General features: G+C 45.2%; 2 protein-coding genes across 2 annotated transcripts in view; both read right to left on the reverse strand.

The window, feature by feature from the left end:
• LOC146560418 (uncharacterized) overlaps nt 1-14387 on the reverse strand; it is a 358436-nt gene that overhangs the window by 37307 nt on the left and 306742 nt on the right. The window lies entirely within an intron of this gene.
• Nucleotides 2864-14387, reverse strand: part of LOC146560420 (olfactory receptor 52K1-like) — a 37837-nt gene continuing 26313 nt past the window's right edge. Inside the window, exons 2-3 of the mRNA XM_085245220.1 lie at nt 4496-4559; nt 2864-3991 (exon numbers count right to left, since the gene is read on the reverse strand). Of these exons, the coding sequence (XP_085101346.1) occupies nt 3001-3954 (954 nt within the window). The 5' untranslated portion in view covers nt 3955-3991; nt 4496-4559 and the 3' untranslated portion in view covers nt 2864-3000. The remainder of the gene's footprint in view (nt 3992-4495; nt 4560-14387) is intronic.

A 14387-nucleotide genomic window follows, 5' to 3' on the forward strand; every position in this document is an offset into this window, starting at 1 on the left:
AGCAACCACGAAAGGGTGCCTTAATTGTTCCAGACATTTCAAAGCCTAATTTATTAAGAAAGGAAGTAACACAGCGGAGGGGTTTGGTAAGAGATTTAATTAGAGTTGAAAGATATAAACACAACACAGCCTATCATACCCATGCGTATACAGAGGATCCCTGCGTTCAAAAAGCATGGCTCGTGTAAGTTACTTCGGACTCTTAATTAAGCCAGGGCTATATGGGATCCACAGTGTAAAGACAAAGGGCTCCTCGGTGGCCCTCTGAACATACGCAGCATGGCCTCTAAGAGGGAACAAATGGAACATCTCCCCATTAATTCAAATGTTGATTTTATGGGACTTTCGAAAACTTCTTCACCTCTTTTCAGCCGACAGCAGCCAATTGCTCACCATTAAACAACTACTACTTTTAACGAAACTTCAGCTTGTTCAGTTTTTTCCAGCTGACTGTTTTCATTGGTCAATATTTTTGTGAATTTATTGCAATTGTGCAAAGTTTTATGATTTCAGCAACTTTTCTAATATGGACTTCAGCTTCGTCAGTTGTCTTCAGCGGCCTGTTCATCCTTTTCTCCTTTTTTGGGCAGGTGAAGAAGTATAGCTTCTTCACCTCTTTTCATCACCACTTCATCTTCTTGACCTCTTTTCAGCTGACAGCATAGCTTCTTCACCCCTCCCCCCTCCCCTTTTTTTAGCAGACACTTCAGCTTCTTTATAGGGCGATCGTGGCTCAAGAGTTGGGAGTTCGTCTTGTAATCGGAAGGTTGCCGGTTCGAGCCCCGGCTTGGACAGTCTCAGTCGTTGTGTCCTTGGGCGAGACACTTCACCCGTTGCCTACTGGTGGTGGTCAGAGGGCCCGGTGGCGCCAGTGTCCGGCAGCCTCGCCTCTGTCAGTGCGCCCCAGGGTGGCTGTGGCTACAATGTAGCTGCCATCACCAGTGTGTGAATGGGTGGATGACAGGATATGTAAAGCGTTTTGGGGTCCTTAGGGACTAGTAAAGCGCTATATAAATACAGGCCATTTACCATTCTTTTGCATGCTATACATTTTCTCTCTCATCATATCTCTGTCTGGCATGACTACCGATTTGGCTCATTGAGATGAGCAGTGTCCCGAATAAGACAAGTGGCACAAAAACAAACCAATGGAGGCCCAGTAGAGTGCAATCAGATGAAGAGTTTATTAAGAACACACGTGCGGGAAGAAGTACACAGCATTGCATCTGCGGACTTCTTCTGCCAAAAATACACAGAGAATGGTTCATATATCATCAGGGTTTGACGCCCCCTCTTGCGTTCTATAACATATTTTTGTATTTCTAAGAACATCATTTGCATCTTGTACAGACAATGAGACAATTTTTAGAGATATGGTCAGACACAGAAGCTCCTCTTTCTAACATCTTTTCCCAAATATGGCGATGATTTCAGGCCCTGGAGGTCCCCGTGGACTTGTCCTCCTGTTGACCCATCTTCTGTCGCCTGTTACTAAGTAAACTCAAATGCCACAGGTTCCAACAAGAAGCTGAATACATTCAGGCCTTCACTCAAGCCTGTTTCTAGATTATATGTACTATATGTGTTTTGTAAGCGTGTATGCAGTTTTAACCTTCTGTTGCTCTAAGTCACCTACACAATAGATTGCCTGGACATTCGCGCCAAACAAAGCTTGAGACCTTTAATGACTGAGCTTTAACTCTTTAATGAGCACAAAATGCCATGTGTATACAATGGTCTTAGCTGTACCTGTAATAAAAAGGTTAATGTAAAGTCAGCAGGTTTTAATAAACATCTTAATGCAGTATCAATACTATAGATTATATCATTAATGATGCAGAATATATTGTAGCCATAAAATAACTGAGACTGGGTGGCGCAGGTCTGAATCCTTCACCTTGCACCTGGTGCAGTGAATCTTCCCTGCTCGCGTTCCCTCTGTTTTCTTGACACTCTTCAGTGTACCCTTTCACATCTTTTCAAGCAGACACTTCTGCTTCTTCAGCTGTTTTCGGCAGATAATTTCCGCTACACGATCGTGGCTCAAGAGTTGGGAGTTCGCCTTGTAATCGGAAGGTTGCCGGTTCGAGCCCCGGCTTGGACAGTCTCGGTCGTTGTGTCCTTGGGCAAGACACTTCACCCGTTGCCTACTGGTGGTGGTCAGAGGGCCCGGTGGCGCCAGTGTCCGGCAGCCTCGCCTCTGTCAGTGCGCCCCAGGGTGGCTGTGGCTACAATGTAGCTGCCATCACCAGTGTGTGAATGTGTGGATGACAGGTTGTGTAAAGCGCTTTGGGGTCCTTAGGGACTAGAAAAGCGCTATACAAATACAGGCCATTTACCGTTTACCATTTACACGGCAGTCACGCTGCATTTTCGCAGGAAATGCAACTTTTTATAGTTTTACTTGAAACGTAACAGAACATTTGATTATTATTTTTCATTATATTATCTTCCTGGTTATGAAATTAAATAATAAACACAAATTAAATAATTCTGAATTGTATTTTATTTATTTTAATTGACCATCAGTTGTTGAGTATATTCAGACACTGGTACATTATTATAATGCATGTGGAAATTTTCGTTATCTGGACCTCCTTAAATTTTAATTGAATGCCGCTGACCTAAAGGGGCATTCATTCAGTCTAACTCTTCCTTGTTGGATCTAATGAATGAATAAACACTTTTCAAGGAAACAGATTCTTTAGTGTTCCTTTCTTTGCTTTTCAACCATGATCTATGTGCCTTCTTCAAGATGGATTTGAAGAAGGAGACAGCTCTTTCACTGTTTTAGTTTTTGCACGCTCTAATACAAATGAACACATCAAATTCAACATGTACTAGCATCTTGTGAAAATCCCTAGTCATAGGAGTGGAGTACACCTTTCACCTTTCATTTTAGGGTTAAGAATAGAGCATCTCGAATAGTGCCCTGCTTGATGAGGACGTATAAAAACCTGAAGTTTTCATGAGACAGCTGGGGAGTTGGCCTTTTGATAATCATTTGTTAGTAACTGGGCTCATCTGGCAAATGTGACAGCAAGTCAGTCTCTTGAGGATGTGCTGTCGGATCTCATTGGTCCTAATGCCGTAGACAACTGGGTTGAAACAGCTTGGAAAAAGCAGGTACATGGTGCTGAAGAAAACTCGACTGGCTGCAGGGAGGCCGTTTCTGATCCGATATGACAGGAAAGCAGTCAGAGCCAGAATGAGGCTGACTGTGATGACCATGATGTGAGTGATGCAGGTGTGAAGTGCTTTTACACCTGACCTGCTGGACTTCAGCACAGAGCTGAATATCACCACATAGGAGGCAGCGATGAAGACAAAGTCAAGAACAGGAATGAGAAACACGGCCATCAAACCCACGAGGTTATTGATGGTGGTGCTTCCACAGGCCAGCTCCACCAAGGCCATGTGCTCACAGAAACAGTGGTTTATCACATTTCTCAAACAGAATGGCAATTTTCCAGCCAGACATACAAGGAGTGTGATCATGAGAACATTTCTGACAACAAGTGGTATTAAAAATGCAATGAATCTCGATAAGATCATGTGATTGTGGTAGTAAAGGGGTGTGCAGATGGCAAAGTAGCGATCCAGAGCCATCCATACCAGCAGAGTGGACTGAAAAGTTCCAAAAAAGTGGATGAAGTGCATCTGAACAAGGCAGCCGATGAGAGAGATCCCCCTCCAGTCGAACAGGAAGCTCAGCAGCATGTGGGGAACAAAGAATACAGGGAGGCTGAGGTCAATGCACGCCATGCTGGCAATGAGGATGTACATCGGCGAGTGGAGGCTTCTCTGTGAAACGATCACGTACACCAGCAGGGAGTTAGCAAACAGTGACACAACAAACATGAAGGAGAACGGGATGAAGAGGAACGGCCTCAGCTCTCCGAGTTCACTAAAGCCATCCAGGATAAAATGTGTGTGCAAAGAGACGTTCTCCATGCTCCCTCTTTCCTAAAAGGTTTTCCGTTCAACCAGCCTGAAAACAAAGAGAAAGAAACCTTTAACCTTTAATTAAACCTCCATTTGGTGATATACAAATAAAACTGAACTGAGTGTATTTAGACAACATTAAAGAGCAAACAGCATCACTGAGATATTAAATGATGTCAATGATGATCTATTAATACTCCACACTACAACACACATCCTGTATGAAACTCTTCAAGCTGTTAAGATGAATCATTAGTTATGTTGTGTTGCTCCATGTGCTAAGTGATGTCCAGGTCCAGTTGTCTGCTCTGTAACATGCATTGTGTAAGACATGGTAGCAGTGAATCATTTCCTCTTGCTGAGCTTTGTCCACTGACAGGGAAAACAGAAATATTCGAGGGGAAGCACGGAGGCCTACTTCACAATGGCTTGGTTTTACTTGAAAACAACCTGAAAACAGCAGCTTTCAAAACATTTTCAAGAAAATTCTTAACATGAAATATTGTCAACATCATAGTGAAAAGAGAGCTGAGCTCGAAGAGAGACAAACCTTAAGCAGACATGAACTCAGCCAATGCAGTGAGATAACTTCTTGTCTGCTTAACAGCAAATACCTGCCAGAGAAGAAATATAAGAAATGAATGGCATGAAACATTTCTATAACGAGACATGAGAGGGCTGGACCAGGTGACCCTGGATCCTCCCTTAGTTATGCTGCAATAGACGTAGGCTGCCGGGGATTCCCATGATGCATTGAGTTTTTCCTTTCCAGTCACCTTTCTCACTCACTATGTGTTAACAGACCTCTCTGCATTGAATCACATCTGTTATTAACCTCTGTCTCTCTTCCACAGCATGTCTTTATCCTGTCTTCCTTCTCTCACCCCAACCAATCACAGCAGATGGCCCCGCCCCTCCCTGAGCCTGGTTCTGCCGGATGTTTCTTCCTGTTAAAAGGGAGTTTTTCCTTCCCACTGTCGCCAAAGTGCTGCTCATAGGGGGTCATATGATTGTTGGGTTTTTCTCTGTATCTATGAAGCGCCTTGAGGCGACTTATGTTGTGATTTGGCGCTATATAAATAAAAGTGAATTGAACAGGAAACTCAGCTTGGGTAAATTACACACAATGAGACAGAGGACGCAAAGCTAAACATAACACGTGAGACAGAGAACGAAGGTACCTTCAAAATAAGAGAACCAAAGCAAAATATGGTACACACAGACAGGAGACTACCAAAGTAAAACAGGAAGTAATGGAAACATACACACAGAGGGGCAGGCAGACAAACAGGGCCTGTCTCAATAGCTGTGTCCCAATTTAGGGTCTGCATCCTTCGGAGGCTGCATTTAAAGCCCAATTACATCACAGTGACGTGACGAAGACTGCCCCAATTCGAAGCCTGCTCCAAATGTGGCCAAAAATCTGTGCTTCCCCAAATTTGAAAGATTGGAGGTGTATCCTTCCTGCGCCTACCCATCCTACAATTCATAGCGCGGTGGGTGTGGATAATTTTTTTGAAAAAAACGGCAGATGGCTGAAGCGGGGCAGCCAAAGAGTAAACTTTCAAAAGTAAGTACTGAATATTGTGTCACTTATTTATGTACAAATGTTTAATAATGAAGAACATTAAAACATTACTGTTGGTCACATGTCGGCAAAGTCATGTGACATTGGTGATGTTTGTACTAACTTGGTTTTAAAGCCTTTAAATATACGCCGTTCAATAGTCGACCTTAATCTTACAGAGATTGTGATGATTTCATGGATAATTAAAGTCAGTCATATATCCACAAACACAACAAGCTGAAAGTCAGTGATGCTGCTCGGTTTGCAGTCCTGAACATCACGGCACAAGCAGGATCCACTGCACTGTTAATGTTAGCTGTGTTATATTGCTGCCTCTGTTCGGTGGTGTCGAGCCAAACGGACTTTAACGTGTGTTTGAACGAGCTGACGGTTCACTCGTTAAGCTGAAAGAAAGATCCTTTAATCACAGCAGTCACACATGTGTCCACTGCACCATCTGGAACTCTTCTTGTTTACACTCGTAATAACACAAACACTAAATCCTCCTGTTTGTAGCAGTGTGTACACCTGAGACTGTCACCTGTCTGTCTGTCCTGCACTCTCTCTCTGTTTCTTTCTCTCTGATTGTGGAATAAAAGTATGAACATGTGTTTATAAGTTACACTTGTGTTTGAATCCTGCAGCTTATCACACATTTGATTTCCATGTGTGACGACTGCAAGTGTCCAGAGTGAGGACAGACTGAGGGAGCCACTGCTGCACATCATCTGTGAGGCTTTGCAGCCCTGATGATCCACCAGGACAAACTCAGCAGTGTGTGAGGAAGAGGAGGAGGAAGAGCCAGCAGCAGCTGACAGATGGAGAGAATAGACAGACTGTTCCCTGTTTGTGAAGGACTGCTAGAAAAGTTTTTCCACACTGACTGGCCAGTCGACCACACGAGCAGCGACCCAAACCAAAACCATAGAAAATGCACAACATGAGGAAAGACGAGGAAAAAAAAAAGAACTCCCCCCAGACTGAGCTCATGAATCATCACATCTCACAACATAGAAGACATAAGCTTTGAAGGCGTTTGGATGGGGTGGGGCGGTTAGTGTCGGTATGTGTCAGTGTACATGCGCGTGTAAGCGTGAGTGTGTGGTTGTTCCGTGTTCAGCCGAGAGAAAGTGTCCCTTCACTCAGTTAGGCAAAAGTCAACAATCTTAGGTCGACGCGGGTGGCCTTGAATGAGGAGGACGAAAGTCACAACAGTCTTATTATCTAAGGGAGAGTTTTGTTATTCCCGTCAGCTTTTGCCTTGAGCATCCAGTTGGCGCCAGGGCCGCATGATATGAATATGGTAGTTGGTTTGGTTAGTGCGAACAAACAGCTTCCAATTTTACAGTTGGTCTAATGTCCGTCACTGGTCACCAGGTCTCTCAATTCCCGTTGTTCTTCTCCAAGATCTTATCCATATTGTGTTCAATAAACACAGTCTGAGTACTCACAGCCCTGCCCATCGTCTATCATGTCGGCCACCTTGTGGGATTTTGAACAGCTGTAGACGCTTCTTGTTCTTTGATAAGCCAGGTCCGAACCAGCTCCAATCAGCCAGAACTCTGTTACCGTGGTTCAGAATTGGTAGATGTCGTTCAATGTCCTCCATCGAGAGTGTCGCCAGACACACAACACAACCGACCATCGAGTATCCGACAGCAACCATAAACTTCAAATATCTTCTTGGTTTATCAAGACATCACATATCTGCAAAAGTGCCCCGACATTTTCCAAGACGTCTGTTACCCACCAGCTTGATAGTTGACCGGGAGGTCAAGGGACACTAGAGCCCGGTGAGAACAGCGAACTCCCGGCACATCTTTTTCAAACCTCCCACGGTCTTTCACTACTCAGGTTGAACATGATCTATAAGTCTCTTAGATAACTTTTAAATGTTAATGTTTGGTTTATTTTGTGTTTTATTTGTTCGTGAGTGAATTGGTTTGGCTGAGATTAGCTGACTCTGAATTAAATCTAACCTTAAAAATATTTTAACATTTTCACCTGGAACAAAAACAGCAAGGTAAATCCTAGAGTTTCAGAATCCTGCTCCAAAAATGATCAGATTATATTTTAAATATTTGTTCAGTTCTCTTCCAAACCCCAGTGACTGTCTGTTGTAATTTTAAAATATTAAAATAAAAAATATAAGCCTTTTAACATCTCACCTGTGTGTTTTTATTCAGGCATATAGGTATACTATTTTTTATTAATAGAAAGATATCGCTACTCAGGTTAAACATGATATATAAGTCACTTAGATAACTTCTAAATGTTAATGTTTGGTTTATTTCAGTGTTGTATTTGTTCCTGAGTAAATCCGTTTGGCTGAGATTAAAGTTCAGCTTCAAAACATATTAATCACAGTTAAATTAATGCAAGCTGGAAAGCTAACACTAGTTCCATGCTCTACTGCTCCTCCATCGTTGTTTATCTCTGCTAGCCATGGGATGCCAGTTTTGATGTTTTCCATCCCGCCTTTCACTAAGTGCACAAGCAAGTTGGCATGGGGATGCCAGGTTCTGTCACTGTCACTCACAAATGCAGCAGCAAACTTCCTGCCATCAAACTGCCAGTTTCTCTGCATAGACTGGGGGAGGCAAAAAAACCAAAAAACACTGGGTTGCCAGTTCCTTTCCCCTCCATCCCTCCATAGCAAAAACCAGCATGCTCTTGGCTCCCAGTTTCTCTGCATAGACTAAAACAAAATAGGCATTGGATTGCCAGGTTCTCATTTATCACTCATTTGCAAACACAGCATCAAGTTTTCCTACCAACAAGTTGAAAGTTTCTCCGCATCTATTGGTGCAAAAGCAGCAGCAAACCCTTCTAGCACTGTGGTGCCAGGCTCTTGCAATATCCGTCACTTGCAAAATGCAGCAGCAAGCTTTTTACCACTGAGTTGCCAGTTCCTGTGCATGGACTTTCTGACCACGTCATGATCCACCTAATCCCCGCGTACAGACAGAGGCTGAAGCTCTCCAAACCTGTCGTGAGGACTAAAAAACTGTGGAGCAACGAGGCTGTGGAGGAGCTTCGCACGTGTTTGGAGACCACAGACTGGGACACATTGAAGGCTGCTTCTAACAGCTTGGACGAGTTTACGGACACTGTCACCTCCTATATCCACTTCTGTGAGGACAGCATTGTGCCATCACGCACCAGGGTGAGTTATAACAATGACAAACCCTGGTTTACTCCTAAACTCAAAAAGCTGTGGCTGGAAAAGAGAAAGGCGTTCAGAAGCGGAGACAGGGACTGCTACAGAGAGGCCAAGTACAGGTTCACTAAAGAAGTGGACATTGCTAAACATCAGCACTCTGAGAAGATGCAGCAGCAGATCTCAGAGAACGACTCGGCCTCTGTGTGGAAAGGTTTTAGGAATATCACCAACTACAAGCCTAAAACCCCCCACTCCACTGATGACTTGCTCTTAGCCAACACCCTTAACGACTTCTACTGCCGTTTAGACGAGCCATCAGGCAGCCTTCACACCTCCAACGGCCCCAACAATAGAGACACTTTGGACACTAATTCCCCCACCTCTCCCCCCTCCATAGAGCCATCACCACATTCAAACCGTTCACCTACAACACCCCCCTCCTCACCCCACACAAAAGAGGATTTCACACCACCTCCTCCGACCACAACTCTTCATATTCATGAAGCAGATGTGAGGAAGCAGTTTAAGAACCTGAATGCTCGGAAAGCTCCCGGCCCAGACGGTGTGTCTCCTGCCACCCTCAGACACTGTGCAAACGAGCTGGCCCCAGTGTTTTCTGGCATTTTCAACTCCTCACTGCAGGCATGTCATGTGCCTGCCTGCTTCAAGTCCTCCACCATAATCCCTGTCCCCAAGAAACCTAGGATCACTGGACTAAATGACTACAGACCCGTGGCTCTGACATCTGTGGTCATGAAGTCATTTGAGCGCCTAGTTCTCTCCCATCTCAGGACCCTCACGGCCCCCCTCCTGGACCCCCTGCAGTTTGCATATAGAGCCAACAGGTCTGTAGACGACGCCATCAACATGGCCCTACACTTCATCCTGCAGCATCTGGACTCCCCAGGAACCTACGCCAGGATCCTGTTTGTGGACTTCAGCTCTGCCTTCAACACCATCCTTCCAGACCATCTCCGAGACAAGCTTTCCCAGATGAATGTGCCTGATCCCATCTGCCGGTGGATCACTGACTTCGTGACGGACAGGAAGCAGCATGTGAGGCTGGGAAAGAATGTCTCGGACTCCCGGACCATCAGCACCGGCTCCCCTCAGGGCTGTGTTCTTTCTCCTCTGCTCTTCTCCCTGTACACCAACTGCTGCACCTCCACCCACCAGTCTGTCAAGCTAATCAAGTTTGCAGATGACACCACCGTTATTGGGCTCATCTCGGACGGGGATGAGTCTGCCTACAGGAGGGAGGTTGAACGTCTGGTGTCCTGGTGCAGCCACAACAACCTGGTGCTGAATGCCCAGAAGACAGTGGAGATTATTGTGGACTTCAGGAAGCACACAGCTCCACTCCCCCCCATCATCCTGACTGACACCCCCATCACCTCTGTGGACTCATTCCGCTTCCTGGGTACCACCATCACCCAGGACCTGAAGTGGGAGCCCACCATCACTTCCGTCATTAAGAAAGCCCAGCAGAGGATGTACTTCCTGAGGCAGCTGAAGAAATTCAACCTGCCAACACGGACGATGATGCAATTCTACACTGCAATCATCGAGTCCATCCTCACCTCCTCCTCCATCACCGTGTGGTACGCTGGAGCCACTATCAGGGACAAACAGAGACTGCAGCGTGTTGTGCGCTCTGCTGAGAAGGTGATTGGCTGCAGACTCCCATCTCTGCAGGACCTGTACACCTCCAGGACACTGCGGCGTGCAGCTCGGATCTCAGCTGACCCTTCTCACCCTGGACACAGTCTGTTTGACCTGCTCCCCTCAGGCAGGAGGCTCCGGTCCATTCGCACCAGAACCTCTCGCCATAAGAACAGTTTCTTCCCCTCTGCTGTTGGACACATGAACAATAACCACATGACTGTCCCCGCCACTAACACATGACCCTACGCTGTGTTCACTGCATCATTCCATGTTTGGCACTGATCACCACCTGCACTCATGTATATATCATGTATATATCTATCCACTTAGCACTTTTAATTCTTATTCTTATTTTTATATTTTTATGACAGCATGTTTGCACTGAAGCACCGCAGCAATTTCCTAATGTTGTAAACCTGCTCAACATTTGGCAATAAAACCCTTTCTGATTCTGATTCTGATCTATCATGGCAAAAGCAGCAGCAAATCCTTGTAGCAGGTACCTTCCATATCCGTCATTCCCAAGACGCATCGGCAAGCTTCTACCACCGCGTTCCAGTTTTTCTGTTGAGCTGCATATACATTGTAGATTTAAGTAATTTTGACCATTTGTCCTCTGTAGGTTACCGTAGTTCAGGTTTCTCGTTCGTGCGGGTGCCATCTTGGTTCAGTGTTTACTGTGATTTGCAAAAGTAAGCACTTTCAGTGGCGTACCGCTTTGGTTTTGTTTAAAAATAAGTGTTCCACTGTGTAAAATAGCAGATTGTCATTTAAGCTAAGCATATATTATGTTTATTAAGAGGTTCTTGTACTGTCTGATGAGAGTGTGAGGAGTATGTGTACATGTTTCATTTTGAAATATCTGCCCCCATTCACCTCCGCTTTTCCACCGTGGTGCGTCACCTAACTGGTGAAGCCATAAAAACCTGGTTCTGAATCTACGTCTCCATGACCAAACACCTGAAAGGGCATTCAAAGAACTGAGGGCAGAGTACGGTGACACACAGAGCTCCTCAGATCTATTGCTTGACTTCTACGAGCGTGCTCAGAGGTCGGGGGAGTCTGCCTGTTCATATGCGATAGCACTGGAGGCAACACTGGAAGAAAACCAAAGAGGAGGCAAGCCTTTCCCTGACCATGACAGTAAACTCACCTGGCAGTTCATATGGGGACTTAATGATGAGGATGTGTACGCGAGGATCTCACCCATGAAGCCCCGGCTGTTGAGTTTCCGTGAGCTACAGGCTGAGCTCCGAAATCTAGCGAAAGAAACAAAAAGATTCCAGCCTCAAAACAAGTCAAAGAAATTAGCATTGAGCCAGGAGGAGCAGATGGCCGAGCTGAACCACCTTGAATTGAGAATTGCTGCTCCATCCTCTGCCACCCCGCTGAGAGTCCGACCACCTCCTGGGGCTACAACCCCAATGTCAGTGGTCACATGCTACCAGTGTGGGAAGCAAGAACATATAGCCTGGGTTTGCAGAGCAGTGCTCCCAGGGCCTGATCAGACATGGACACACGATCCTCTCGGCGAAGGTGGTCACACTTTTCTCCTCTCCTTTCCCTTATCTTCCCTGCTTAGCCTCTTATGTGCTTGTCTTGTCTCGTGATTTTTTAAATTACTTTTTCCCTGGAACACTCTCTCACAGTCTGTTCTCTAAAACCTAAAAGAGGAATTATGGATTTGATCAACTGGTCCCTGAATGCAATTGTGACACCCTTTTCTCAACGAGAAGTCTGGGCTCGGGTGAGCCTGAGTGTCCTGGAGGGACTTTCCCTGCCGGATACACGATGGACGGGTGGCAGAACTGGAGGGTTGCGTGCCTGGCGGGACTGTCGATCGAAGACGCTGAAGATATCTACCTATTCGGAACCATGATAACAGGGTTCTTGCTGAGTTCTTGCTGGTTCTTCTGAGCTGGCTTGGCCCTGGCTTATCGAAGTATTAAGAAAGTGGAACCGGCTGTTAAAACCCCCACAAGGCTGCCCGGTGGGATTGAAACGATGGGACGAGGCGTGAGTTCTCAAAATGGGCTCATTGAGTGCAGCACGGATAAGATCTTGGAGAAGCTTACGGCTGCTGTGAATACTCAGAATAACACCTCTGAGCGCAAACTGGATACATCTTGGAGAAGCTCACTGTGGTCGTGAGTTCTCAGAATCGGCTCTTTGAGCACAAGAATGACAACATCACGGAGTGTAAGTTTGATTACATCATGGAGAAGCTCACGGCTCTCCAACGGGAGATTGAGAGACCAGTGTCGGACTGTTAGAACAGCTTTGAAATTCTCATGAGCTGTTTGCACTAAAGTAAAAACTGCCATCACTTGATGCGGCTACCCCTTCAGCCCCAGCTGCGGTCTCAAGGCTGGAGCTGAACAAAAACACCCTGATAACAAACTGTAGTTAGACTGTTCTTCCCATTTTATGCAAGCTGGGTTGGCTGGAAGAATGTTTACTTAGCCTGGCAGGGCGAAGGACACTGTCTCAGCTGAACTCTGGAAACACACATACACATACACTGATACACATTCACTCATCCCCCCTCCCTTTCCAAACGCCTTCGATGCTTATTCCCTCCTGGAGAACACGGCGGGTCTGGGCCCAGCGCTGGAATAATAGCACAGGGCAGGATGGCTGCTGTGTTTGCTTCGGATTACTCCTCACCCCCTACCCACCCCTGTTGCTTGTCACGTGCTCCATAATGTTGTGCTGTGGACATTTATGTGCTTTTTGTGCAGAGGAGTTTTTTTGTTTTCTGTTCTCATGCTGTCCTTCCAGGAGCCCAGCATGAGTAGAGGTCTCTTTTTTTCACTCTTGGACTTTCCCATTGTAGTGTACATTTCAGTGTTTTTCCGTAATACTACTGATCTCCGACCTGTCTCCCCATGTGATGTCTTTGTTGTGTATGTAAGGTCGGGGGGTGTCCCATTTCACTGCAGGGCAACTTGCATGTGACAAATAAAGTTCTGATTGATTGATTGATTGATTGATTGATTGATTGATTGATTGATTGATTGATTGATTGATTGATTGATTTACACTCATTCAGCTCAGCCTTTAAACAGGTAAAGCCCATGGTCACCGGGGCAACCATGGGCGAGCAGCAAGTCACCATACTGCAGGTGAACAAAAGTGATGAAGGAGAGAGCACTCCCCTAGTGGGTCCCAGGAATGAGGGGGAGGTGGGAGTCAATGGAATGAAGTGCAGGGCACTCATCAACTCTGGCTCCCAGATAACCAGTATTACACATCAGTACTGGCGTAGCCACACCACCCTCCATAAACAAAAGCTACAGCCCTCTACAGTACCCATGGAAGATGCAAGTGGCCAGAGTGTCACCTACCATGGTGTGCTACACATCAACCTGAAATTGATGGGGAGAGAGTTTAAGGGTGTGCCTGCTTTTGTTGTCACTAACTCAGAGTACCGCTCCTCTGTTCCCCTGCTTGTGGGAACCAGTGTTGGTCAAGTTACTTGAAAAAAGTAATCAGTAACTAATTACTGATTACTTCCCCAAAAAAGTAATCCCGTTACTTTACTGATTACTTATTTTCAAAAGTAATTAATTACTTAGTTACTTAGTTACTTTTTAAAAACACGATTTACAACCTGAAGAGGTGATAAAGTGATAGATCTTTCAGCCCAATTCTACTTTTTCTGCATAATCCATCATACAAAATGTAATCAAATGGAAAAGTCTCCTTTTAAAACTTGTTTTATTAGTTTTAATCTTTTAACTTTATGCATCAAGCAAAATTTAATTATATGCAACATTCTCTGACTTGAATAAATTAGTTTAATATTTAAACCTATTTTCTGCACATTCCAGCACATAAAATAAAATATTTTTTGTGTTTACACTCAGTCTTTCAAATAGATGCAAGTAAAACACAGCAGAAAATAAATAAAGTCAAAGACTCAGCGGTCCTGTTGCTCTATTTTCACCTGTAAAGCAGGAGTGGGGTAGGCGGAGGTTTACCCTGGTGCAGGTGTGCCGCGGTCAGTTGAAGAATCCGCGAGTTTCTCTGTGAGTTTCCCATTAC

The sequence above is a fragment of the Mchenga conophoros genome, linkage group LG14 (genome assembly GCF_057382185.1).
Source record: "Mchenga conophoros isolate Kocher_MC1m ecotype Shallow Benthic linkage group LG14, M_conophoros_male_GT1.1, whole genome shotgun sequence".
Classification (NCBI taxonomy): Eukaryota; Metazoa; Chordata; class Actinopteri; order Cichliformes; family Cichlidae; genus Mchenga; species Mchenga conophoros.